Source organism: Colletotrichum navitas (genome assembly GCF_030913465.1).
Source record: "Colletotrichum navitas strain CBS 125086 chromosome Unknown LY79scaffold_3, whole genome shotgun sequence".
Classification (NCBI taxonomy): domain Eukaryota; kingdom Fungi; phylum Ascomycota; class Sordariomycetes; order Glomerellales; family Glomerellaceae; genus Colletotrichum; species Colletotrichum navitas.
The window spans coordinates 497,581-523,106 of NW_026850549.1; the positions used below are offsets into that span (position 1 = coordinate 497,581).

The following is a 25,526-nucleotide window of genomic DNA, read 5'->3' on the forward strand; positions in this document are numbered from 1 at the left end:
GGAGAATCGAACAACGCCGTACATTATGATTCGCACAAGCACACACATGGCTCCTTTTGTATAGAAAGTATCTCAGCGGGGATCTTGGAACAGAAACAACCTCCTCCTGTTGAGGCCCTCCCCCTCTTCATGTAAATTGTAAACCCTAAAAGCGCTTCATCATCATGTCTAAGCAACGAATCCATGTCGTTTTCCAGAAACAGAAAAGAAATCACAACTCCCTGTCCAAAACGCCGCGGGTATCCAATCTTGGAGACAAGGCCGCCATGTTTACCGCGTTTCTTCGGCCTGCGGCTGTTGTTGCGGGGGTGCTAGTTCGTGTTGAGATGCGGCTGCTAGTTCAGATGCTGCTGGTGGAGATGATGCTGATTGAGGCACTTCCTGTTGGGCTGATGCTGGCTGGGCTGGTGCCGAAGTCGGCGCTTGTTGAGACGGCACCGGTGGCACCGGCGTTGGGTGGTCGTTTGCCGCCTTCTCTTCGGGTTCCCTCCGCAGGTCCAAGCTCTTGCCCCTACCTGACATGATACTGGACCCACCGAGAGAGGACTGCCGGTCTGCGGGAGGCGACTTATTCCTTCTTTGCTCCGCGCTCTCCTTGGCCTCTCGGTATTTGTTCCTTATCCAGCCGATAGGACCCTTTGATTCGTCTTTGCAGTCCTTGTCGCGGGACTCGTGACTGCTCTGTGCCTCGGCAGCCTGGAATCCAGTTTCGGAGCTTTCACCGGTGAAGCTCTTGCGTGGCCTGTATCCGCTGCTTCCGATCGAGGTCACGCTTATATCGGCGTTGTCGTTGGAGCCGAAGGCTTGACGCGGCGATGTAACCGACGGCTGGTGCTCATGGCCCCGTTGCCGCGACAGCCTCCACCGTTTCTTCCTGTCTTTCTCCGGTTCATTCGCGTCCGCCGATGTCGTCATGATAGACTCTTCATTCTGATCGATGTCAGAACCTTCATTAAATGATGAGTGAAGAGATGTCGGAGGTGACTTCTTGCTCTTGAGTGTCTGCTCAGGGTGCAAAGTGTTGCTTGAAGGGGCCTGTGATGCACGTGGGGTGGGCTCTGACGGTGTATCGACTGCATTGGGTTGCTGGCCAACTGCAAGGGATTCGTGCTCGGGGATCGAACCGCCAACCAGGTCCATAGGATTCGGGGCTTCAACGTTAGGGGACACAGCGGCTGAGTGCGTACCAGACAAAGATGCAACCGAGCTTTGCGCGCTTGGGTTTAAACTTCCAGGGATCCGCTTCTTCTTCAACTTGTTTGGCTGTCTCTTCTCTCCCTCGCCCGTGGGAGATCGTTGGAATATGCTCGGGAGGTTTCTCTCCTTGATGGGAGTTGTTGCCTCGCTTGGGTCGAGCAGCCTCTCCAAACTTCGGCCTGCCGTACCGGTAGCGGATGGTGCCAGACTGGATGTGCCGATCGCAGCCGGGGCAGGTGAAATGGTTGAAGCAGCAGAAGAGTGATCGAGTGCTTCGACAAGCTCCTCCGTTGTCGCGGGAATCATGGGCTCTCGAGAGGACGAACCGGTAATAGGAGAGGCATCGGGTCTAAATCTTCCCGTCTGGAGAGCGGGAGACTTCTTGGAAGGTACTGTATTGCTTCTGCCGAGTCCACTATTCGGTGTCGGAGCAAGAGCCGGGCTGTTAGGGGTTGTAGATCCCTCCTGGTGAGAGTGTCGAGAAGAAGTCGATCGGTTTCTCCTAACCATCCCTTCTCTTCTCACACTCTCGGCACCAGCACTTGCATTGGACGCAGAACGGCCCAGCCCTGGCTTCCTGTTGGGGTTAGGAGTCACTGGCCCACTTCCAGCAGGGGGTGTGCCCTTTTCGATCAGCTGCTTGGTCTTCTCATCTGTGGCCGTACCCTGCATGCCAATCAAGAAGTGGTCCTGGTTTTCAATAAGGAAAATGAGAACGCATTGGTTCAGGCGGTACTCCTCTGGGGCCATTGCATGTTGCGGATGCGAGAGCATACCGGGCTGAAAGATGGCTGCAAGGTTCTGGGAGTTCATTCGGTTCTCCTCCGATTTGGCGGCGAAAACGGCCAAAAGGTCCAGGATGTAGAGGAGCAGCTGCCGGTTCAGCGGCGGAAGCTCGGTGATGAGTTTCTGGTACTTGACGATGGCGGCTTGCTCGTCGAAGTTGTCTACGAACTGGGGTCCGTCGGCATCGCCCACCGCCTGTCTGGTGGCACCTCGCAATGGTTCCCGGAATTTCTCGTACAGGTCTAACGGCACAACCGGTTCGGGAAGGTCATTCAGGTATCGACGGAGGACGTTGGCCGCATCGTGAACGGTGTAGTTATCCCACACGAGGCCCTTTCCGTAGCGGTCGGGGGAGTCAAAGACCTGCTTGAGTTCCTTGATGCGCTTCTCGGAGCCGCTAAGACGGAAGATACCCTCTACTGTTGTGGCTGAGATGGAGGATGAGCAGGCGAAAACCTACGCAAGGGTTGTGGCACTTACCCTTCTCCTTCAGAAATACGCCGCACTTGGCAACGACAATCGGTACGTAACCATAAATGTAGCTTTTCCCATTCTCGTCGACGAGAGAGATGGCGACGTTGGCATAGGTGATGCTCTGGCGAAGAGGAACACCGAAAATGCCGTGCGGTCGGTTGTCTGCTGCGACTTGTTTAGCACTTGAGGTAGAAGCGGATGTCACAGCTGCGCGGATCCGCTTGGCGCACTGGCGCACAGGCGTAGCGATGGACAGGGACGGCCTGTTGAGCACACAAGCCAGGCGGATGGTGGTGAACGCTGCCGCATCACTCGAAGCGCAGACTTTGGGTTGGAGAAAGTCGTTGGGCGCGAAGACATGGGTGTCTTGCAGCGAGAGAACTTGGCTCAGAGGCATGGTCGATGTATCCATTGCCTCGTCGACATCTTCACCGAAGAGGGGTTGTTTTGAGGGCCAAGGCTGCGATGCGAAAGTAGAAGGGGCGCTACCATTATGATCCTGATGCTTCGAGGGAAGCTTGAAGCCTTTCCACCACGATTTCAAGTCTCTTTTATTTGGAGTCGAAGGCCCGGCGGGCGCGGTCGAGGTGTTCGTGGGCTGCAAAGCCTGGTTTGGGGGGGGAGCTGCGGACGTCATCGCAATGACGGGGCGCAGGTGGTCGGAGCTTGATTTATCGTGTTGTAGCCAGCGCTCTTGAGGGTGGTCTGGGAAATCGAGGTCGGACGACGAAGTGTCTCAAGCAACGTAGAGCGACGATGATCGGGCGGCGGCGAGAAAAGCGTTGTCGAACTTGGGCCTGGTGTCGCCAGTGATCGTTCTTGGGTCGGTCTGTCGGATGCTTGTTTGCTTGTTCGCTTGGTGGTATTTTGCACTATGTTGGGTTGCTGGGGAGGTATTGGGTATGAGCATGCGCTAGGAAAGGATGCGAAGTGCAGGAGGTGATTGGACGTGGGGTCTCTTTTCTTTCTTTTTTTTCCGGCGGGCAAATGTTCCTTTGTCGAATGAAGTGCCCCGTCGGCTGCCCGCGAACTGTCCAATATTTCCCACCTTCTTCTCCTAAAAATCTATTGCGATAGTGCTGCTGCCAATGTCATGAGTATGCTCTGGTTGAGATAGGTATGGACAAAGGCGGGAGCGAACGCCGGAAAAGAGTGTCAGTGTAGGCTAAATGACGACCTGAGTGGTTTCCGGGCAGCCTTAACCAAAGACAGCGAGTGGCAGGCGACGATGATGCAGAGCTGGAAGAGGGTGAGGTGGCAGTCGGTGAGACACGAGCTGTGCGTTAGTGGGATTTGAACGACAGACAATGATGAAAGCGAGTGACGTTTCCGAACAACGAACGCGACGACGACACAGGTTGTATCTCGTCGTCGAATGCCGTCGGACGAGAAGGACGAAGAAGAAAGATGTTGTTTCTCCCGGGAGGGAGAGAGAGAGATAAAGAGAGAGAGTTCGGGGCGAGGCAAGACAGAATGGGTGGAAGCGAGGTATGTGCACTCTTACGAGGTAAGCAGGTGGGAAGGTAAGTGACCCGAAGTAAGTTGAGGCAAAGGTAAAAACTAGAGGCTGATGCACTGCGTGGATGTAGGAGGGGAGAGATGCAGGCGCTTTGCAGTTGCCAGTGCAAGTTGCAAATAGTCCCGATGTCCAGGCCGCCAGATCCAAATCCAGGTCTAAGTCCAGGTCCAGGCCGGGTGTTAGCGCCATGTGCATGTACGTGGGTAAATCGGGAAAAGGGAAGGGAAGTGTTGTGGAGGCAAGCTAGGTACCTACCCAGAGGTAAGGTGAGGGGCTAAGTAGCCAAGTAAGGCGGAAGAGGTAGGTAATAGACAAGGTGGTGTGCAGAGTAGACGGGTGTGTGTGCGTTGTGTTTGCCGAAGAGGGATGGGCTGTCGTCAGCGGTGATGAATTCAGACGGGATTTCTCTTCGTTCAATTAATAAAAGCTCACTTGGGCCAGAGTTAGCAACGCAGATACCCAAAGATGGTTAGGGTAGGTAGGGTATGGGAGCAAAAGAGGCACTGCAATGCGAGCCAGGAACCATCCAGTTTGAACGATGAGTGAAGCGATGTACTGCTAAGTCGTGGACGTCTACAATGTGAGAGCATAAGATGAGTACCTAGCTAGGTAGCTAGGGAGCTGGGAGAGCAGGGGGGTACAGAATAGCAAGTAATTACGGAACAAAAACATTCGACATGGACGGCGGCAAGACATAAACAGGACGGAGGTAGGCGGCGGCACCACCGCTACCACCGCCACCAACACTCTCACTGGCTCCAGCGATGGCAACAGGCACTGACAATCCAAGACGGGATGGATAGCCCGGGACGAGACAACAGGGTTGTTGCCAGTCAGGTGGTCTGGTAGGGCAGCGACCACGAGGAGTGAGGGAGGATTGTGAGGGGTGTCGCAGGGTGTAATAGGATGCTAAGTACGTGTATGGTGAACTACAATATACGTGTCTCCAGGTATGTAGGTAGGAGGGACGAGACCAAGGGTATCCCCAATGGCATTGCCACACAAATCTATACTACCTACACACTATCTATGTAGCGTAATTCATAGTAGGTACTTCTGGTCGTCGAATACTATTGGCGATAGAAGGCGAGGGCGGGACATCATCGATAGGTAGGCTGGAGGAAAGCGATAAACAGAAGGGGCAGGAGGCGGACGTGGAACGTGGGAGGAAACGGCGTTGAAGTACCGCAGGCAGAAAGTACAGCAGGCCAGTCCCCCCCCCGGGGTGGGGAAAGACTCGTCGAGGCCCAAAGCCTGCAGCAGGCAAAGTGTGCTAGTGCTGCGCAGTTACGTGGGACGTGGGGCGCGTTGGAATGGGTGCAGAGGTGCTAGGACGGATGCCGCTCGGAGTTGCTGGCTGCCCCCGTCTGCATTCACTGGAGTATCCACCATGTTTTAGTATAGGTAAGTAGGTATGTATGTACGTATGTGCTGCGTATAGCTAGCTCTACGACGGATACTGGATGGACCTGGACGTTCCTAAGGACCAAGAAATACAGGATGATGGACACGCTGGAAGGTGGTTGACAACGCGGGCATGAGCAAAAGTACGTCCTTGTTATGTCTGTGTGGTTCATGCCCACTTTCTCCAAGCTCAACCCTGGTACGACTCACAAGTACATGTATCTGTACCCCGGTAGGTAGGTAGGTAGGTAGGTAGGTGCGATGTACACTTGGTCCCTTGAGGACCAGCTTCCGTGGCGCAAGATACTTGGTTGGCATTTTTCGCTTTGTGGGGCAACTTCGAGAGATCAAATGGGATGAGGCCCGGGCCAGCTGCCCTTGACGGGTTCCAACTTCTTGGGGAGGCGAAGGAAGAGAAGGAACCGAGGAAGTCGAGACCGGCGAGGTGCCAGTGAGCCCCGGTCGAGGCTTTAGCAGTATGGTGTGCACTACCAACCTACCTGTATTGTCTACCAGACCTCGAATCAATAAAACCATCCATCCATTGCTCAGTAGGTAATCCAATCCTGTCGAGTTCACTTGCAAATATGCTTACGCCAGAGACGCGGATGTTGCCCCACGTCGGCAAGGCCCCCTCTTCCCCTCTTCAGCCCTCTCGACCGTCAAAAGCCTCTCTCTCTCAAAACACACGCGCACGCACTGTCATGAGTCAAGCCTTTTTTACTGGCAGCTGGCCAGAGCTTGGGGGGCCTTCGACACGGAGCCGAGGTACGGAGTAGAATTACACAGCTTTTTCGAAATTACAAAAACAGAACCTCTATCCATTCGAACTAACAGAACAACAAAATGCAGAGAGAGAGGAGGACAAGGAAAGAGACGAACACGGATGCAAGGAGCAGTGTCCCATTGTCATCAGAAAACCCATCGCGAACCAAGGGCTTGATTCGGCCAAGCCCATATTAGATTATCACATCGGCCAATCATTGATGTCTCGCACCCTTCATTGGGTGAAGAGTTGTGGTGCAAAGATCTTGATATCGGGTTGCTCATCTCCCGCCGAAATCTCATCAAAGGCCCACCCGATGCCATCACGAGGGGAGGCTTATTGTTCCTCAAGCACATCAGGCCAGCAAGCAAAGGCGGCAGGCAATACGTCGTCGGTTGATAAAAAAGGCAAGAGGTACTCGGTACCGTACCTACCTTACCTCATGGCTACAGATAGGTGGGCAGGCACTTAGGTAGGTAGGTACCTGCATTGGCATCCCTTCGTCTCGTCCAATACAACGACAAGCAAGTGACAGACGCACTGCACCTCGGACCACACGTTCTTTCTCGACCATTTCCCCATTTTCCTTCCCCAACGACGGGCTGAAAAAAGAAAGTGCGGTTCGACACGCGCCTGCCGCAACACAATGTGCCCAACCCAAAATGTCGTCCACCTTTCCTTTCGAGGATGCGACGTCTTAACGCATCGTCAGCCGTAATCCCCCATCCGCATTGTCCGACACCACAGGAGTGTCCTATCCCACTTGATACGACGCCGCAACCTGTGAGGGCGGGAGGAGGGAAAGGGTGCTCTGGAGATCCGCACTGCCATGTTGTGTTGTTTTGTTTGTTCCACAACTTCCATTGTTTTCGCCAGCTTGCTTTTTTTTTTTTTTTTTTTTTTACGAGCTCCCACTCTGCGTGTCTTACAGACCCGTCTCTGTCGTTGTCGAATCTCCTACTCCCCTTTCTGCCTTACGGAGCCGGGCATGTGTGCTTGGGGTTCGAGTTTCCCGTATTTCGGGCTATGAACTTGCATTCCAATTCCCTGCGCAACCTGCCTTCGGCCAGTGGGCCTCCTGTTGCCCGTCTTCAATAGCCTTGCGCACACGCAAGGATTAGACACCATGCCTTGATCCACGCTGCAAAATGCTACCGCGACTACATCATTCTTCTCTCAGCCTTTCCGTTCAAGCTGCTCCTGAACAGGAGTCCGTCCGTTTCTTGACCTCGGGGTCGCAGCCCGTTCCTTGGTCCAGAACCGAGCCCTCGTCTCTCAAAGGGCAAAGACGGCTGTCGATCACCTCGCCCGCACCGAACTAAACCTCCCGCTGGATGGAACCGTACCGCTTCGGCCATACACTCACTATCTTGCAGCCAGCCATAAGCTCGACTGGCGACGTCGGGTACCTATCGAAGCAGCGAGCGACTGAGAGTGGACTCCACGTGAAATCCATGGCCCGTAGAGCACCGAGTGCGGCAAGGCACTCTCATAGGGCCGGACGTCACTGTCTTTGCTTTTGTCTGACCTCGCTTTCATGCAATGCAGAACAAAGAACCCAAAAAAGCACTTATCGCTCTGAGTCACTGACGGCTGATTTCATTAGCCCTGTGGGCGCAGAAAAGCAACACGATGCCAAGGCAGCCCACGCTAATTTCGCTCCAGTCCAACCCGTCCGACCCGACGGTCCTCCTCCAAAGAGCCCAGATGCTGGATCTTGCGAACTACCATCAGTCGTCCAGCGACTAGTTATCCATTCGTCTACACTACAACTCTACCATCTTCAGGAACCAACGGGTTATGGTGGTTTCAGCTACCATAGTCACTTACTGGCTCAAGGCTCCTGTGGTCCGCGTTTGTTTGCGGTGTGCACCTAGGTACTTAGGCACATGTAGGTGGCATCCACCACCACTGCACCGCTCCAACAGCTCCCACACCCACAGCTACCCAATGACGTCGTGCACCCTCCGGATTCGACAACGATGCCACGGTCCCCTCCAAGTTTATGTCAACGGTCTTCAATGCTCGAAAGAACTTGTAGGCCTGACGCTCTTCCTAGCTTCTATCACTTCCCGCTTTTCCGCCGCTGGTTCGGCGTCTGCCGCCATCCATTGTGGCTGCTCTGCATGCGCAACAAACCACATACCCATACCTAGTAGGTACCGCCACACCACACTCTACGTACCCCTCTTCGAAGACCCTTTATAGGTAGTGTTGTCAACGAGCTGCTCCAGCCAATGCCGGGTTCATCCCATTTCCAAAATTAGCACCAAATTTTCTTCTATCATGCAGGGACGCAAAGCGCCCGTTCCCCCAAGCCAGAATGCCGTGTTTCCTCTCCTCACTCGGGCTTGTCCAACGACGGGCAAGTGGGCTTCGCGGAGGAAATTTGCCTCCCCGTTGGTGTTACTCTTGTGGCTGTATCCGCGCTCCGCGTGCTGCTCTGACGGGTCAAGCGAGTTTTGGGGGGATGGCGCGGAGCCATGGAACCCCGTCATCTAACAAGTCATTCGCCTGGATTTGCCCAATGGCGAGATACGCATATCATCTGCACCCACCCTAATCGTCGCATTTTTCCGGGATGCTTATGGCTATCTCGTGGCCGAGAGGAGATGGATCTACGCTCATATGGCTCAACTGCAGGACGTGAAACAGGCTAACCGATGAAACGAAGAAGTTAGCCTTGAAAATCGTTGGGTTGCGTGCCTTCAGGGCTGAGGTGCAATGACAGGCTTTGCCACCCGTACGAGCCAATGCTGATGCAATGACAACCTCGCCAGCGACAAACCCACACTTCGACCGGTTGTCAAAAGCCAGAAACGCGGGGTAGAAGCCAACGGAAGGGAGGGCATAGCCACGCTGTTCGTACATCATGCACACATGACTTCTTTTTTCACGACAACCCGCTGGCTCTCTCAACAAGTCACTTGGCCTGACCCTATCGCGCAAGCTTCCGGGTGGGTGTCTATGACGATGCCTCTTTCCCCTTCTGTGTCCGCTATTTCGAGTTGCTTCTTCGGGGGCAGGCATTCACAAGCCGCTCAGTGTCGGCCAGTGGCGAGTGATCGGCGCTGGGTGGGAGGGAAAGGGTCTTGCTTGTCGCTGGAGACAAGGGCGGGTCGCTTTTCGACGTCCATTCATGTGACGACGAAAAGTCACGAAGAGTTCAGACACCGCCGTCGCCGTCCGATAGGTCATTATGGATGGCCAGTAGGGGTATCATTTCGGGTCAATCGACGAAGGACAAAGGCGAGCTGGGGTCATCAGGGTCATTGTGCCTTCACATCTGCAATCGAACAACCTCAGACAGGCTCTCGTTGGAGATTGTCGAGCTTGTGGTTTGGAATACCTTCACATCAATGGCGTACCTGTGGAGAGGGGCATGTCCTTCGGAGGCATTGTTTGCGTGCTTCTCTTCTTTACTAGCAGATTGCCGTCAGCTTCCTAGTCCTTCTTCGCCTTGCCTGTAACCTTTGCTTACAGTACACCGGATACCCATCGTCCAAACCGAAGTAAGGAATCTCTTACATGTTGGCCCGCCTTCGTTTTGATTCAGGTTCAATGTTCGGTCCTTGAAAGTGCTTCGACGACCGTACAGTACTTCCATTTGGGTCTGGGCAGGTGCCCTGCTGTGTGTGGTGATACGAGCATGATGCCGGCTATGAGGTTGTCAAGCAGACCAGATCCAAAAGCCACAATGTATCTGCGTAGCAATAAATCATTCAAATAACTCCTCGGGAGACAACTATAGGTCACCTGTCTGGAAGACCAACGAGGACATTTTTTGGGCAACACAAGCGTCCGTCACTCTTTCAATAGTTGTTTGTTGTCATTCATTAAGTGACGTTTCTCTCGACAGAGCGAGTCTGAAAGTATGGCATCTTTCGACAATTTCAAATATTGAACAGAGGGCGTGCGGCGTTCCGTGCTGTCGCTTCTGTCATTCGGATCGTGTCTCTAAAGTGATAGGAAGCGAACACTGCGAGTTTTCTGGTCGAGTATGGGAGCGTACAAGATCAGGCGAGTCAGAAAGGGCCTTGTCGAGTTTGTCATTGCTATTCCTGCGGTCTGTGGAAGCTCTCCCACGTGCACCCAATGACTGCGTGAGATGCATAAACCGTTGCAAAAGAAGGCCCCAGCGATCGGTATGGGGCAATCTGATGCTTCGGGGTTTCCTGACACTGTTTGCATGGTGGAGCCAAGCAGACATGAGATGGCGCAATTCTCAACTCCTGCCAGATTATTCAGCTTTCTGGGCAGATAACGTGAAACCCAGCCGTTGAAATGCGGGCGGAAGTCCAGTAACACCAATGAGAACGCCCAAGAGCGTGATACCAACACCGCGTAGCGACCACTACCGAGTCAAAGTCCGATCAGTGCTATCAAGGTCTAGTGGGCGGCCTTGAAGACTAATCAGAGTATTTTGAAAACACAAAAAATAAATCAAGTTGTAGTAACGGCTTTCGGGTACCATGTTTCTTCTTTGTCCAAAATGTGACAGCTCTGGTGTTCCCCGAGCAAGGTCTCACCTGCTGTTCATCAAGCTGTATCTACGTTAATCAATCATTGAAGATTTCGATTGCTGGATGTTGAGAACCAGCTCGTCTAAACAGTCAAAGAAGCGGAATTTCCTACCCGCTCACATAGATAATGTAGTTTATATTTGACGGGTAAGTTGAAAGGTGGGGGAAGATAAAGTGTTGAAAGTCTGGTGAAAAGCTGAGAATAGAGATGTAAGAGTCTCTCGTTGGTGCCCCCTCAACATCAGCTGGGATCGGCGATATTAAGTGTGGCCCAAGCGTCGGCACTTGGAGGGGGAAGCTTCAGCCACGGTGGCTTGACTGTGCGACGACGACATCATCGGCTTCAGACACGTCTACCCAACACACTCTAAACGGGAAACAACCTCGGCTGCAACCAAAGACAAGAGAATTAAACACTATCAGTAATAATGGCTCGATTATCGACGGCGTCGCAACATACTCCCGGCTCCTCCGCCGAGAAGGGTGCAGCCGAACTCAACCAACTCCTCCGTCGACTCGATCAGACCATCCTACACGCTGACAAGGGCCGCGAGCGCAGGTTACGGGCTAGCGAATTCGAGCGGGCGAGGCTGAACTCCGTACGATCTTATCATTCGGCCGAATCCCGAAAATAGTGGCTAATTGTTGGCTGTCTTTCAGAACCTCAACTATGCGCGGAGTCTTCTTACCAGAATCGAGCAGGAGGCGATGCACATCAAGCTTCTTTCCCGGAGGCAAGATATGCAAGCCGATCTGAACCGGAAGCGCGAACTTTTGGAGCGTCTTGTGGACAGAATGCAAGATCTGGAACAGGTGCGTACCCGAGCCCCGATGGTGGCTCTCGGGAGGAAGTGACGATGGCTAATGTTTGCGCCCAAGTTACACGAAGAGGACGATGACAACAGCTCTGGCAGCGAGGATATCCTGGCCGACATTATACCCACACCGAGTGAAAGCATGGACTCGCGATCGACAGATATACCGATGGATTACACAGGGGACCAAGACGAAGACGAAGAACCCGAGATACCCGACCTTCCCGCGCCAGTCTCGGCGCTGCCCACGGAACCATCACAGCCTCCTCCACCGGCAACGGCTTCAGAAGCGGAGCAACCGCTGTCACATCAGCCACCAGAAACAACTGCCGAATTAGGAACGACAACCACCCAGAGCCTCCGTTCCCGTGGACCCATCCGCCCCGACTCGCCCACTGCAGCGACGACAGCAACAGCGCGCGCGGCTCTCTTCGCCTCCCGCCGCTCCAACACCAGCAAGTCTGCAGCGTCGGCCCCGGCCTCATCAACAGCAACGGCGGAGGCCATCCTGGACCACCAGCGCGCTGAGCAGGATGCGCTGTCCGAGTCGATCCTGAAGATGGCCAGTGCGCTCAAAGCCAGCTCACAGAAGTTCTCCGACACCCTTGAGCAGGACAAGAACGTGGTGTCGCGCGCGGCTGACGGGATGGACAAGACGGAACAGTCAATGGACGCGGCAAGCCGGAGGATGGGCACGTTGCGGAAGATGACGGAGGGCAAGGGGTGGTGGGGCCGGATGATACTCTACGCATGGGTGTACGGGCTCATGGTTGGGTTGGTTTTAGTTGTGTTTGTGATGCCCAAGTTGAGATTTTAGTTGGAAAGTGAGAGGTCGCCTTGACAGAGGGGGGGGGGGGGGGGGCTCGTGTGCATAATCATTATTCCTCCGGCGTCGGGCAAGGGGTTGGATGCGGTTTTGTATCAGACATGGCATAAGCGGCAACACAGAATGCAGAAGAGTACTGGACCAGGCAGGTCGACTTATGTTTCCGATCATTGATGTACGGCCTCGGGGTCCTGAAACCTCTTCGGTAATGCAAACGTCCCCGCCCGGTACTAACCACACCAGATCATATAAAAGGCAAAAGCTACCGGTACAAATCTCTAGACCAGAGTCAAGCCAGTCAAGCTGGTTCCTACGGACGACCCCGTCGTGGCGGGTGTTGGTTTCGGTGTCTCCGTACGAGCCGGTGGAGGTGAAGTGGGACCAACAGACACCGGAGCAGATGTCGAAATGGCCGCCGCAGTCGCCAGGGTGCCGCTAGGCGTAGCAAACAAGGCTTTAGAGGCCCTCGTTGTCGTCGCCGAGGGCTAATTCGTCCCAAACGATGAAGATCTTCCCAATGCCCTTATATGGACCTGTCTAATAAAGGGCTGCCTCCAGCAGCCTACATGCCATGTGCCTTCTGGAAGGTGCAGATGTCTTGGGTCACCCTCTTTCAAGTTCTCTCGGTGGCCGGCGTCACAACGGACTTTGTCCCGAACTCAGATCCCAGGCAAGCCAGGCCGCTTCTTCGCGTTCACCTGACGCTGCGTATTAGGGTCCCGTATACTGGGGAACCAGCGTCACTGCTTGAGGCGTCGGTGCTCTTGTCCCAACGATCAAGTCGACCTGCTCTCGCTCGACAAAGGGCGTATAAAAGAGAGAAAGAGCAGGGGACGGCACTCCTCTGGGTCGCGGGCTAGTGGTCGGAGGTGGACCCATAGGAAAGGTTCCAAAACAAGACACGATACAGATGAGAGTGGTCTGGAAGGATTGTTATAGATCGCCAATAGCCCATGTGACGTAACGGGTGGCTGGCTTTGCCTTCGATCGGTTTTATGAAGCGAAGCAAACATGCTTGTTTATAGCACAAGCGATGCCCTCGCATACGCCAAAGCTCCAAAGCGTTCAGTGGTGTTTTGTCTACCCTCTTTTTCAGTGTTTGACGCTACAAACCACAGTGATACGGTGGTGTACATACAGGTAGGGCGTTGATGATGGGCATGGTTATGAGTTAAGTCGGGCTTTTCGATGAGAGAGGCCGGTCAGCTGGGACCTGCGTGAAACTATTACTTGAGGCTTGGGAATGCCCTCTCCGTAAAGCAAGATTAGCTGGATCTTGGTAGCCTGAAGTAAACTGAAAATATGTATTTGTGAAGGGAAGTTTCTTTATTCTTGATTAGCTTGCCATCTGCTACCGGCGCATAAAAGCTTCTTCACCAGACGACCTTTTCTAGAAAGGTGTAGCTTTCGACTTTGGTATTAGAATACCCCACAGACGTTGGTGTCGGTTACACGTTTTTTCAGGCACTGCCTGTGGGTGGTTATATCAAGACACCTGCCATAATCCAATGGTATCCAACCAGACCTAAAATTAAGTGACAAGATGGCACGCATTTCCAAAACACGACGATACCTGGGCTGATCAGCCCAACTCAGCAGGTTTAACTGGACTTCCCACTGCATCGTACGCCGGGGCCTGGTGGATCTCGGAGGATGCATTCACGGGAGACAAGGCCTTGTGGCCAAACTCCTTCTCGGCGGCCACTTCCTGGGGAACGCACGGCTGGTCACCGGCGAGCTCATGTGTCGGTAATGTCGACACGCGACCCTCTGTGCTGTAATTCGAACCCGAAGCTTGCCTCCGCCGCACAACCAGCCAAACCGCGACACAAGTAACGGTGCCTAAGATGGCTAGGCCTCCCAACACGCCGCCGATTATTGCACCGGTGTGCGAGTGTGTAGAGCTACTGTCGTTCGTACTCGGTACGGATGTCGGTGGAGCCGTCGAACTGGCTGGTAAGGTCGGGGTCGATGGTGCCAGGGCGTCTTCAAAGAGCGTCGAAGAGACCGGCATAGCTAAGGTGGTCACAGTCGTCGACGTTGTAGAGAAATCTTCCGTCGCCGTTTTGAGAGAGACTATAGGGTCCCAGGCTACGTCGACCTCGCGACATCCCAGAAGTGTTTTGTTACCTAAGGCGCCGTCGTCCCTGATGAAAGTCTGGCACTCCCCGTTCAGGCTTCTAGTCTTGGGACTACACGATACAAATCTCGTTAGTCTCGGCGGCTCTCTGGCTAATTTCAGAAAGACTTTGGATCTCATAATTCAAATATACATACCAGCAAAGAGTCTGATCACCTATTCTGACACTAGGGGCGCATGCCGGATCTGTTCCGTTGAAGCAGATAGTATGAGGTTTCAAGCCGCAGCCAAGATAACTCCCGAAAGGGGCACATGACGCGGAAGCATCGCCGCAAACTCGGGTTCTTGTCACTCCTGCGTAGCAATTACAGCTCATTAGTTTCTGGAGCTTTCGGACACTTTTCCTGTGTGTCGAAACCGACTCACCCTGGACGTCTCTTGGTAATGTAAAGAACCCGCAGGTATCCGCACCGAGAGGGTCGACGTGAAGCAAGCCCAAGCTCCTCTCCGCAATGGCTTCAGGCTTTGGCGTTGTCATCGGTTTCGGCAGCAGTGAAGTTGACTTTAGCACTGAGAGCATCTCGGTCACGGCTGCGGCATTGAGTGTTAAATCAAAAAGCTGATCCCTGGTTCCGCGAGACCTGTTGTCAGGTAAAAGCTGGGCCTTCGACAGGCTGCCCGCAACAGCAAGAAGCACAAACGAAACAGCTTGCATCGTGGTATCAGCCTGGGGAAAGCAAGGCAAGAGAACGTTCTAGCTAGCTTGGCGATACGGAAACGAATGGAAGATGTGACGAGAAAAGGAGACTTGGGGGGGGGCGGGCGGAGGGCGCTGCAAGGTCTTTTTATTGTCACCTTTGACCTTTGTCTTTGTCGCCAGCCTTCGAATCGGTAGCCAAAAACAACAAGCAGCAGTGGTCGAGAGACTCGTTGTTTGTCCGCAATGAACACGCCGCTCGATCCAACTTCCCTATTTCCCCTGGCATTGGGTTGGAGCAAACGTACTCCACAGCAGTTTGTCCTCCGAGTGTAGTCCTCGGCATCCTACAAGGCGCAAACATCATCTCTTTTTCTCTCTTCTTGATTTTGACGGTTAGGATATTGGGTTTGGAGCTTCGTAAAAGAGGAAGAAACTAGTTGCGACCAGCCATGTCTCTCCGTAAAAATGACCCTCCATCAAACCTAGCTCACACCTGGATTCAAGCTGTTGTACGTACGATGATTGGTCAAAGGGCCAGAGATTGGTACCTCGACCCGAGCAGAAGACAGTCCGGTTCTCCCTGGTGATCAGTTAGTAAGTCGAATTGTCTTTGACTATAATGCAAACCACCCGTGTGTGGCAGCTGGCAATATCATGCGTACTTCTAGTTACCACGCTATCGAATTATTCAATACAACGAACGTAAAGATTCCTACACAATACAGTTATAGTATTGATAATTTATACTGATTTGCCTCGTTCGACTTTCTTTGGGTCGGCTTCGCGCTCTGATAATGGTTTCAAGCATAAATCCGAGGGCGCCTACTCTCTAATGATTGGTAGAACGACGAGGCACAACAGATGGCCCGAAGATATACCTCTAGAAAATCACGATCTCGAAAGAGCTAAACCAAAATCTCTATTGTCTGGAAACACCGCAGTTCGGCAGCCCCAACAAACTCGAGGATGGCGGCCGCCGCTTCTATGAAAGCCACCATTGAGGACAAAGTGTGCAAAAACGTCATTAACGCCCCGTTAGACAAAAGGGTTACTTGGTACTATGGTATCCGGTTCAACGCTTGCATTCCATTTCAGCAAAGCCAACGGCCTGCTAAGGCAGGTTGCCGCGAAATACATGGTACCTTGTTGGGACCGCGCCAGCTCCTTATCGTCTGGACGAAACCAGCATCCAATCAAATCTGAAAATAGCAACGACGACTGAAATGACGTTTCTTCTGGCTATCTTGCCGATAGCGTCGAGGAAAGACTCGTCCGGCATGGTCGCCACGACTTTGAGAACCATATCCCCCCGATATCGGGGAAGGAAGCCGCTACATGTTTCGCGAAGCAGCACGAGGTACTTGGAAAGGTTTCTCCGAGGCATGGGGTTCTGGAAAGGGCAATATGTTCACTATAACAGCATTAGCTGGCCGTCTCATCTATTGGTGTGGCATCAGCATAGACATTCTTGTATCAAATAAAGTCTTGTCGGCAAAACCGAACCCCCCCCCCGGAGTAGCACTCAACCGTCTCCAGGTATATCCAAATACCTTCAACCCTGCAGATACAACCGACCCTCCCACGGCCTCAGCACACTCTTTTGCCCCTCTGCCGCAACCCTCTCCTTGACATCACCGTAGTTGCCAACGCGGATCTTCAAACCCTCGCCCGGGATCCGGACCTCCTGCTCCTCGCTTGTAAAGTTGAGCGCCACGACGGCACTCTTTCCGCCGCGCGTCTTCTTGTAGACAAACGTCTGCTCGTTCTCTTCGTCAAATAGCTCAAAGGCGCCGTGCGTCAGCAACTCGCCCTCCTCCTTGCGCAGGCGCAGCATCTCGCGCCAGAAGTTTAGCACGGAGCCGGGCTCCGCCTCCTGCTTGGCAACGTTGATGTCGGCGTACTCGTCGTGGATGCGCATCCATGCGCCGTCCTTGTTGTCGGTGAAGCCGGCGAACGGCGAGGCGTCCCACTGCATGGGGATGCGCGCGTTGTCGCGGCCGACCAGGTTGATGCTGTCCATGACGCGGCTGAGCACCTCGCCCTCGCCGTGTTCCCTCTTGATGTCGTCGTAGTAGTTGAGCGCCTCAATGTCCTTGTAGTCCTCGATGCCCCAGCTCCGCGACACGTTTGTCATGCCGATCTCCTGGCCCTGGTAGACGAAGAGTGTGCCCGTCTGCGAACACATCATCAGGGCGAGCATCTTGGCCGACGTCTCGCGCCACTGGGGGCTGTCGTTGCCGTACCGTGACACGGAGCGGCCCTGATCGTGGTTCTCGCAAAAGGCTGTCGTCCAGCCGTCGGTGCCCTCGATGAACTGCTGCCACTTGGCGACGATGCGCTTTAGTTCGGGGAGCTTCCACTCACGGGTCTGGTACTTGTAGCCGATGCCCTGGCCAAGGTCGACAATGTCGAACTGGAAGACCATGTCGAGCTGGCGGTCGGCAGCGCTGATGTACTTGAGGACGTGCTGCGGGTCCGGGGTGTGGGGCAGCTCGCCGACGGTGACGGTGTCGTAGTGGTTGAGGACCTTTGCGTTCATCTCGCGAAGGAACTCGTGTATCCTCGGACCGTTGCAGTAGATCATGTAGGCGGGCTGCTCGTACGCGTTCTTGTTCATGACAGGGGCGTCCTTGAACTCGACGCCCTTGCTGTACATGTTAACCGTGTCGATGCGGAAACCGTCAACGCCCTTGTCGAGCCAGAAGCGCATAGCGTTATCATAGATGGCCTCACGTGTCTCCTCGTTCTCCCAGTTGAGGTCGGGCTGCTCCTTGGCGAACAGGTGGAGGTAGTACTCGCCGGTGGTCTCGTCCCACTCCCAGGTGCTACCGCTGAAGTGGCTCCTCCAGTTCGTGGGAGGCAGACGGGTGCCATCCTCGGCGTAACGAGGAGGCTTCCATATGTACCAGTTCCGCTTGGGGTTCTCTTTAGAGGATCTCGACTCCTGGAACCACTTGTGCTGGTCTGACGTGTGGTTGACCACCAGGTCTAAGATGAGCTTCATCCCGCGTTTGTGGCACTCCTCAATGAGGACTTCCATATCACGAACGGTGCCATACGGGCGGTGGACATCCTGGTAGTCTGAAATGTCGTATCCCATATCGATTTGCGGACTGGCGTACATGGGCGACACCCACACGATATCCACGCCCAAGTCTTTGAGGTAGTCGACTTTGCTGATGATTCCCGGGACATCGCCCAGGCCGTCGCCATTGGCATCCTTGAAGCTGGCGGGGTAGATCTGGTAGATGACACCGTCTTTCCACCAGGCCCTGCTGGGGTTGTTGAGAGTTATCGAGCCCATCCCGAAGGACACGTAGCCTGACGGTCGCCGTTGTCAATGTGATCGGAAAGGGCGGTGGTAGTGACAAGTCCAGAACAGCAAAAGAGAGAGGAATGGTGGCAAGCTCAGGCTATAATGGCTTGACAATGGCTTGGGTTGGGGTGCAGGGGAAAGCCATATGATGGATGGAAGCTCCATCGGTCTTTATACAAGCCGGCCCCCGTCCCAACGGCCCAGAATACCATGAGCCCAGAGCTCCAGCTTCCTTCTTCCCCGCCCTCCAAAATCAAGTTCGAGAGACAAACGGACAGCAGGCACTTACGGCGGGACACGAAACATCGTGCGTGTGGGCCACGGTGCGGAAGATCATCCACTCGATCGCACGTCGGTGCATCAGACACCGCAAGCGGCCACTGCGGTTGTGAGCCTACAGGCCGACTAGCTGCTGGTGTGGGGGGGGGGATGGAGGAGCATGCGTGTATGATGCAGATGTGCGCGGGCGCGGGGTTGGCCAATAGATAGGGCCTGTTAGGAGTCCAATTCTCGCTGGAAAGCATGGGAAATTACCTACCTTAGGTACACTACCGTGACCAATGACCCCAGGTAAGCATGCCGCACCAGCGGCGTGGATTGATAGCGCATTGGTGCGGGCAAACTCTCGCTAAATTGCAGACCTGGGCGGCGCAACCACTTCTAAAACCGGGCTTGCATCCCACCACTTAACTTACACTACCTACCTAGGGATGGCGAACCTAGGACCGAGAATAAGTGCTTAACATTGCTGCACTGAGCCAGTGCGTAGTGTATTGTCATTGACAATTGGTGCCTTTCCCATGAGCTAGTTGCCAAGCCCACGTTCACTGCCTTTTAACTGTAGTTCCCCCGGGAGAATGGCTCCAGACCAGGGAACAACCACGTTTGCCTATTCGCTCATGACTCCATGAGGTACCCTCCACGGTCACATCGCAGGCAACGCATTGCCCGTCGCCCGTCTGATCTGCAGCTTGCGGAGTTTCTCCGACGGCATACGTCAAGTGCAGCGTGTCCGATGCTTATTCATTACCCTGACGCGCTGGTCTTCCAATCGTTGCGACGAGCATTGTCTCGAACCTCACCGCGGGGAGGGAGGGATGCATTTGCTCGTTCGGGTAACGTTCCGTGAAGAAGAAGAATGCTGCCACGTTTGCCCCACGTTGTGGCCTGTCGCCAAACCAATTCTCAACCTCGAAGGGGCCAACGTCGTCGTCGTCGTAGTCGTCGTAGTCGTCGTTCGCCAGCAATCCGGACCGTGAGTGGGGTTGGTCGCTAGAATACAGGTTCAAGTGCCGGGCAACTTGCGCGGGGTGAATACTTGATGCCGTTGTCTTAGTAAGCTTTCGAACTCTTCAGTGACTCTCAGCCCGGACGGCTCAAGCCATCCTCGGCTTCTGGAAAGGTCCTGCCGAGCCATCTATGTGTCTTGCCTGTGTCTCTGTCCAAACACGACCTGCTTGCGGCAACTTGCTTGATGCAACTATCGCTGGTATGCCTCGAGATCGTGATGCCATTTTGTATAATTCCTATGCCACCATACTAATACTACAGCCACCAAAATAGACGCAGACGCTATTTTATTTCTTTGAAAGATCTCGGCTCCTGGGTTACATCCTGGCGATCCTATCGTCTCGCCTCCCGCTGATCAGGCTCTTCCCTACGACGCCCCGGCCCTTTACTCTTCATCGTCATCGTCAGCGTCCGCCATACTGATGTCTGCTGCAGGTCGCGCCTTGTCGTCCTTGTCGTCCTCGTCTTCCTCCTCGTCACTCTCAATGACCCTGCCCCGCCTGGACCGTGAGCTTTGCTGTCGCCGACTGACACCAGTATCTTCGTCCTCGTCCTCGTCATCGTCTCTTCTGTTGTCGACCTCCATCTTTTCATCATCCCCGCGCTTCTCTTCCGCATCCGAGAGAGGAGAGCTGGCCCTCTCAAGAGCTCTCTCGGCACGGTCAAGAGGGTCCTCGTCCGAGCCCGAGTCGCTATCAACAATAATCTCGGCAGACTTGTACTTGCTGTTGGCCGTTGGCTCCTTCTTTGTAAGACGGCGCTTCTTCTTCGTTGGCCGCTCCTCAGCCGAATCCTCAGCATCCGTGTCAGCCTTCTTCTTGCGTGATCCTCTCTTCGGACGACTCTCGCCATCACCCCTAGGTGCCGGCTTCTTCTTCCGCTTGACCTTGTCACCAGTCTCGCTGTCCGTCGTCATCTCGGCCTCTTGTCTGGCCTTCTCTTCCTCAGCACGACGCTCGGCAATCTCTCTGTCCCTGGCCGCGATTTCTTCTCTTTCCCTGCGGATCTTCTCTTGCCTCTCCCGCTCCTTCTCGAGAGCCTTCTGTCGCTCCTCCTCCCGCTTCCGGAGCTCGATTTGACGCTGCTCCAGGGCAGCTTGCAACTTCTCCTTGTTCTTCTCCTCGTACTCCTTCTGGCTCGCAATGGCTCTCTCAAGCTGTTTGCGTTGGGTGTTGCGAGCCATGTTGGCACGCTGCTCGACGTCGTGCTTGGGGTATGGAGTCTGGGGGTGGTTCGCAATCTCGTCCAGAGCAGATATGGCCGATTCCAGCCCGGTAGCAGCTTCTTGGAGTTGGATCAACGTTCGCTGATTCTCGTTGAGCCCATAGACGGTTGTTGCCATTTGAATCTGGACAAAGGCTACATTGAACTTGTAATGCACCTGCTCCGGCGCAGCTTCGAGGGCCTTGAAGAGGGCGAATCAGTATATGCTGACGGGGATAATACGAGATGAGAGCTTACCTTTTGCGCATACTTGAGCGCTTCGTGGTAGGCATCCAGTAGCTTTTCAGAACGACCCTTGTTGAGCCAAGTGCGACCCAAACAGGCGAGAATGACGGGGTCGTTGGCCTTGCCCTCCTTTGACAAAGCGACCTCGTAGTTTTCGATGGCCTTGGAGTACTGCCTCAGCTCGGCATAAATATGACCCAAGTTGACGTACACATGGGCTTCCTTGATGGTGTCCCGAATCTTGACAAAGATGCTTAGGGCCGTCTTGTAATCTTTCTTGTCCTCGACCAAAGCAATGGCAATGCCCTGAGCCGCGTACGCGTTCTTTGGGTCTAGGGAAAGGGCCTTTTCAAAGAACTCGACCGCCTTACTGTACGTAGCGCTTCTTTTGGCCTTGTCGCTGTCAGATTCGCGCCGCATCTCTCGGGCTTGGATCAAGTACAGATTGCCCATGCCAACCAGAGCATATCGGTCATGCTTGTCGTAGTTCTGCAGTGTGTGTTTATAATGACGGAACTCGTGATCTTCGTTGATATTTTGCGGCCGCTTTCGGGAATGAACCTTGCCCATATACCAGCCATACAGCGCACGAACCTCGAGATCCTGAGGGTTCTCCTGGTAAAGCTTTGAGACAGCGTCGGGCCCCTCCTTGTTAGGATTCTTGCGAAGTTTGATGTATGCAAGTCGCGTCCGGGCATCGGTGTAGTCGTCGTGACGTTTCAACAGACCTTCGTAAACCTCACTGGCCTTGTCGTAAAGACCCTGGGACTCATAGCTGCGGCCCAGGTTGAAGCTGATGGTGGTAACCAGAGCATCTGTGTCGATTTCTTGATCCTTCTCGCCAATTTTCATGCATGCACCCAATGCGGCCTCGAACATTTCGCTGGCCTGTTCATGCTTTTCCGATTGAGAGTAAAAACAGCCGATGTTATTGAGCAGCTGCGGAGGCAGGAACTTGCGAAGAGCCGCACGTTTCTCGGCTCCGTCGGTGATGTCGGCTGGGTGATCGTCCTCGGGAATCTGGTCAAGTTCCAGTTGTTCGACCTGAAGAAGACACTGCTGGGCTCTCTCGGGATACTCGTGCTCATACAAGCGAGCCAGGTTCAGCAGCACCGCGGCGTCGGGAGACATGCCCTTCTTGCTATCCTTCCAGGCACCGCGCACACTCTCGAGAAGTGAGATCGCCTTCTTCATTTCAGCCGACTTGTCCTCCTTACCATCCGCCTCTTCGTTTGCAAAGACCTCCTCGGCGTACAAAGTGCCAAGCAAGATCATGGCTTCGTGATTCTTAGACTGTTGGATTATCTTTTCCAAACGCAGCTTCGCTTCGCCGAGGTCGCCGCGGAGTACTGCCAGCTGAGCAGCACCGAACTTTGCTGGTAGATAACCACGCTCGGCACCGCCACGCGCCTCGTCGGCTCTGCGATAGAAATCGCTGGCGCGGTCTGGGTCGCCTGTATAATGCTCTTTTCTTGCTAGGAGATACCAACCGTCACTGGCAATCGCATTCACGTCGGTATACTGGATTGCCTTGTGGGCGAGGGAGTCCACAGTGCTGAGCTGTTTGCGCGACAGGAAGTAACCTGCAAACGTTGCGCACGTAAGAGGCATGTTCTTGTCGAGTTTGAAAGACTTCTGGGTATATTCGGTCATCGCTTTCTTGTAAAGACGAAGGAAGTCGGGACTGTTCGTAGGGATATGACCGCTGGCGTCGAGGTAATAAAGACCGAGGAGAATGTTTCCGACCTTGTGATCCGGGTTAATCTCGAGGCATCGCTCCCAAGCAAGCTTAGCATCGTCTTTGAAGCCGAGTTGCCAGAAGCAGCAGCCAATGCCTATTCTCGGGTCGGGGTCGACGAAGTCAGGCATCTTCTGGAGGACTTCCTGGTAGCAAGCCAAGGACTCTGGATATTTTCCAAGCGAGAAGAAGGTCCTCGCCTTGCCCATAACGGCCAGCATGTTCTTGCCTTGTGACACTCGAACCGCGTCTTCGAAAGCCTTGAGCGCCGATCGTAGCAGATCCGCCTTTTCGGAGTCCACTTGTCCATGACCCGTCGCCTTGGGGGTCTGCAGGGACGCTCTGAGAAGTTGGAGAACCCCGCGAGCTAGAAACAGAGGGGGAAATGCTGGGTTGATGCGCGACGCATCATTCAGGGTCGAGGTTGCCAGTTGCAGGTAGTATTCCTTCGTCTTGGCCTCGGATGCCAATTCGCCATCAGGAGGCACTCTCGGGGCTTCGCGACTCTTCCACAGGTACATCCAGCAGAGGCATCCGATCATGCTCAGCTTTTCCCTGGGATTGTTGTCGCGCATCGCGTTTCCACCTCGCACCAACATTTCGATGGCATGGTCAATCTTCTTCTGCTTGGCGTAGGCCAATGCGACTGTCATCCAATATGTGCGGGCGGCGCGCTCGTTCTCAAAAAGAGTACAAAGCTCGGTGGGATCGTCGAAAAGCTCGAGGAGGTCGATTTCGACAGCTTCGTCTTCGGCTTCGCCCTGAACCGGAACGTCGATCGCGGCTGGGATGTCAGAGAACCGCTTGCTGACGGGAGCGCTCGCCGCGCCATTGGTGCCGTTCATCGCGCCGTTGCGGAGGGCTGACATTTTGGAGAATGGAGAGGCTATGACATGCCTCGGATGGACTTGGTATGAGGGTGATGGAGAAGTGAAGCAATCTAGAAATTTGGAGGAGCTAGGATGAGGCTGAGGAAAGAGAATCAATCGGTCGCGTCTGCTGGCCTTGCGCCAGTGGGTCCCAGAAGGACGCTAGTGGGGCCCTTATGCAGCTGCTCACCAAGGAGGTCTCGATGAAGTAGTATTTGATTGGACAGTCACTCGCCAAGTACTCGGGACAGGCGATCAGCAGCGACCAGCTGCCACCGAGAAGTTCCTTGTACTTTATTATCACTTACACGCCCACCTCGTCTCTTAGCTATTCCCAGAGCTCCTTCCACAATCAGAACCATTGACAAAATGACAATAGCTGGCAAAGGACATAATTACTTCCAATTCGTTGTAGTATTATGTCTCGATTGTTTATATTCTAGTTGTCACTTCTACGTAGGTATATACCTAAAAAGTAGCATACAGATACTTGACTGAAATATCCATACCGTTTAAGAGAAAAGTGGCCATGGGAACTAATGATAGAGCACATGCAAAATCAAACGAGATTTTCCCAAAAAGATTCCATGATTTCTTATAAGAGGGAGATTTTATTCTTATATAAGGAAGGAGAAAATGGCACAGGTAATTGGCAAGTGAAGGTATACATACCTTCACCTCACCAGCTAACTCGGCCACTTCTGATCTTTATTCCATCACCACCACCACTACCAACACCTCCATCACCCGACCGCCCGACCACCTCACTCAAATTGATGGGATTTGTAGTCGAAACAAGCAAAGCATACGCAAATTGACGTATCTATTTTTGCTAAATACACCAAGACCCTACATCATAGGCTCATTTCTTTCACCACCGGGAGACTTTTGTGCCACCGCGAGTCACCATGCCGGCTATCCCAAGAGTCCCGACCAGCCACCGCAGCTCCTTGGATCATCAAAAGGGAATTTTCAAGCATAAAATTCACCTTGATGCTCGGCAGGCGGAAGAACCAAGCGGTCCCTTGCCCCCAGTATCACCAATATCCGAATCTCCATGTTCTGGATGGGGGTGTCTCACCGAGGCGCAGCAAGCTGGAATCATTGTCACAATTGTCGTGGTTTTTGTTGTGCTATTAATTGCACTGTTGTTCTTCTTGCGCTCCAAAAATAGAAAGGAAGACTGGGTTGATGGAGATCTTGTCCTCGTTCGTCAGAGCCGCCGCCCCAGAACTCCAAGTCAAACGAGCGCTACCAACTTTCAGCGATCACAGTTCTTCTTCAGACATGAAGGCCTCACGGCATCACAACAGCCACCTCCGCTCATGGTCACACATCCGCAGATTCTTCATTTCCCCCCACCACCTCCTCCGCCGGTCCCGGTACTCATGCCAATGCCCTCGCCTCTTCCGGTACCATTCCCCTACACTCAACCGATATATCCGATGTTTTACCAACCCCATTGCCGTAACCCGACACAAACCCGCGGTTTCCTTCGGAATAAGATACAATTTACGACACCGGTGACTACCAGGAACGCTTCGACCGAACGGACAACACAGCCTCCTAAGGCTCGGCATCCCCACCAAGCCCGGCAGGCTCCCCATCGGTCATGGACAGCGGGCCGAGGCCACCAGAATACACAGCAACCACCGCGAAGATTGAACTCACTCGCGCAAAGACTGTTTGATATCTTCAACTTCCCTGTTGGCAGGGCGTCAACAATCGCCAGCTCCGACACTGGCTCAACTCGTACACCGTCCATCAGAAACAG

General features: G+C 53.9%; 8 protein-coding genes across 8 annotated transcripts; 3 read left to right on the top strand and 5 right to left on the bottom strand.

Moving 5' to 3' along the window:
• Positions 1–270: 270 nt before the first annotated feature.
• On the bottom strand, positions 271–3,094 carry LY79DRAFT_505603 (RhoGAP domain-containing protein; the record flags this gene model as incomplete). The annotated part of the gene is made up of 2 exons (XM_060553639.1): positions 271–2,411; positions 2,464–3,094. 2 exons carry the CDS (start codon positions 3,092–3,094, stop codon positions 271–273), a joined length of 2,772 nt encoding a protein of 923 aa, XP_060419662.1.
• Positions 3,095–3,374: 280 nt separating this feature from the next.
• LY79DRAFT_205028 (uncharacterized protein) lies at positions 3,375–4,303 on the bottom strand. Its single transcript, XM_060551491.1, has one exon. It carries the CDS (start codon positions 4,169–4,171, stop codon positions 3,656–3,658), a length of 516 nt encoding a protein of 171 aa, XP_060419663.1. The 5' UTR covers positions 4,172–4,303; the 3' UTR covers positions 3,375–3,655.
• Positions 4,304–5,682: 1,379 nt separating this feature from the next.
• Positions 5,683–6,672, top strand: LY79DRAFT_536577 (uncharacterized protein). Its single transcript, XM_060556614.1, has 3 exons — positions 5,683–5,931; positions 5,983–6,148; positions 6,233–6,672. Exons 2-3 carry the CDS (start codon positions 5,989–5,991, stop codon positions 6,616–6,618), a joined length of 546 nt encoding a protein of 181 aa, XP_060419664.1. The 5' UTR covers positions 5,683–5,931; positions 5,983–5,988; the 3' UTR covers positions 6,619–6,672.
• Positions 6,673–7,736: 1,064 nt separating this feature from the next.
• On the top strand, positions 7,737–8,868 carry LY79DRAFT_205208 (uncharacterized protein). Its single transcript, XM_060551492.1, has 2 exons — positions 7,737–8,301; positions 8,603–8,868. The coding sequence occupies exons 1-2, from the start codon at positions 7,947–7,949 to the stop codon at positions 8,707–8,709; spliced, it is 462 nt and encodes a 153-aa protein (XP_060419665.1). The 5' UTR covers positions 7,737–7,946; the 3' UTR covers positions 8,710–8,868.
• Positions 8,869–10,979: 2,111 nt separating this feature from the next.
• LY79DRAFT_536594 (synaptobrevin) lies at positions 10,980–12,335 on the top strand. The gene is made up of 3 exons (XM_060556615.1): positions 10,980–11,268; positions 11,330–11,482; positions 11,549–12,335. The coding sequence occupies exons 1-3, from the start codon at positions 11,098–11,100 to the stop codon at positions 12,299–12,301; spliced, it is 1,077 nt and encodes a 358-aa protein (XP_060419666.1). The 5' UTR covers positions 10,980–11,097; the 3' UTR covers positions 12,302–12,335.
• A 1,500-nt stretch (positions 12,336–13,835) lies between these two features.
• Positions 13,836–15,105, bottom strand: LY79DRAFT_686978 (uncharacterized protein; the record flags this gene model as incomplete). The annotated part of the gene is made up of 3 exons (XM_060564678.1): positions 13,836–14,502; positions 14,588–14,744; positions 14,817–15,105. The coding sequence occupies 3 exons, from the start codon at positions 15,103–15,105 to the stop codon at positions 13,893–13,895; spliced, it is 1,056 nt and encodes a 351-aa protein (XP_060419667.1). The 3' UTR covers positions 13,836–13,892.
• Positions 15,106–16,472: 1,367 nt separating this feature from the next.
• Positions 16,473–18,805, bottom strand: LY79DRAFT_536598 (alpha amylase). The gene has a single exon (XM_060556616.1). The coding sequence runs from the start codon at positions 18,392–18,394 to the stop codon at positions 16,643–16,645; it is 1,752 nt and encodes a 583-aa protein (XP_060419668.1). The 5' UTR covers positions 18,395–18,805; the 3' UTR covers positions 16,473–16,642.
• Positions 18,806–19,879: 1,074 nt separating this feature from the next.
• LY79DRAFT_597715 (tetratricopeptide) lies at positions 19,880–23,842 on the bottom strand. The gene is made up of 2 exons (XM_060561801.1): positions 21,158–23,842; positions 19,880–21,101 (listed from the first exon to the last, which is right to left on the bottom strand). The coding sequence occupies exons 1-2, from the start codon at positions 23,750–23,752 to the stop codon at positions 20,082–20,084; spliced, it is 3,615 nt and encodes a 1,204-aa protein (XP_060419669.1). The 5' UTR covers positions 23,753–23,842; the 3' UTR covers positions 19,880–20,081.
• Positions 23,843–25,526: the final 1,684 nt, after the last annotated feature.

Coding starts and splice junctions, on each gene's coding strand:
- LY79DRAFT_205028 (XM_060551491.1), bottom strand. CDS start 4,171: ATGCACATGGCGCTAACACCCGGCCTGGACCTGGACTTAGACCTGGAT.
- LY79DRAFT_536577 (XM_060556614.1), top strand. CDS start 5,989: ATGTTGCCCCACGTCGGCAAGGCCCCCTCTTCCCCTCTTCAGCCCTCT. Junction 6,149..6,232: donor GCCTTCGACACGGAGCCGAG/GTACGGAGTAGA, acceptor AACAAAATGCAG/AGAGAGAGGAGGACAAGGAA.
- LY79DRAFT_205208 (XM_060551492.1), top strand. CDS start 7,947: ATGGTGGTTTCAGCTACCATAGTCACTTACTGGCTCAAGGCTCCTGTG. Junction 8,302..8,602: donor AAACCACATACCCATACCTA/GTAGGTACCGCC, acceptor TGACGGGTCAAG/CGAGTTTTGGGGGGATGGCG.
- LY79DRAFT_536594 (XM_060556615.1), top strand. CDS start 11,098: ATGGCTCGATTATCGACGGCGTCGCAACATACTCCCGGCTCCTCCGCC. Junction 11,269..11,329: donor AGCGGGCGAGGCTGAACTCC/GTACGATCTTAT, acceptor GCTGTCTTTCAG/AACCTCAACTATGCGCGGAG. Junction 11,483..11,548: donor GAATGCAAGATCTGGAACAG/GTGCGTACCCGA, acceptor TTTGCGCCCAAG/TTACACGAAGAGGACGATGA.
- LY79DRAFT_536598 (XM_060556616.1), bottom strand. CDS start 18,394: ATGGGCTCGATAACTCTCAACAACCCCAGCAGGGCCTGGTGGAAAGAC.
- LY79DRAFT_597715 (XM_060561801.1), bottom strand. CDS start 23,752: ATGTCAGCCCTCCGCAACGGCGCGATGAACGGCACCAATGGCGCGGCG. Junction 21,102..21,157: donor CGCTCAAGTATGCGCAAAAG/GTAAGCTCTCAT, acceptor GCCCTCTTCAAG/GCCCTCGAAGCTGCGCCGGA.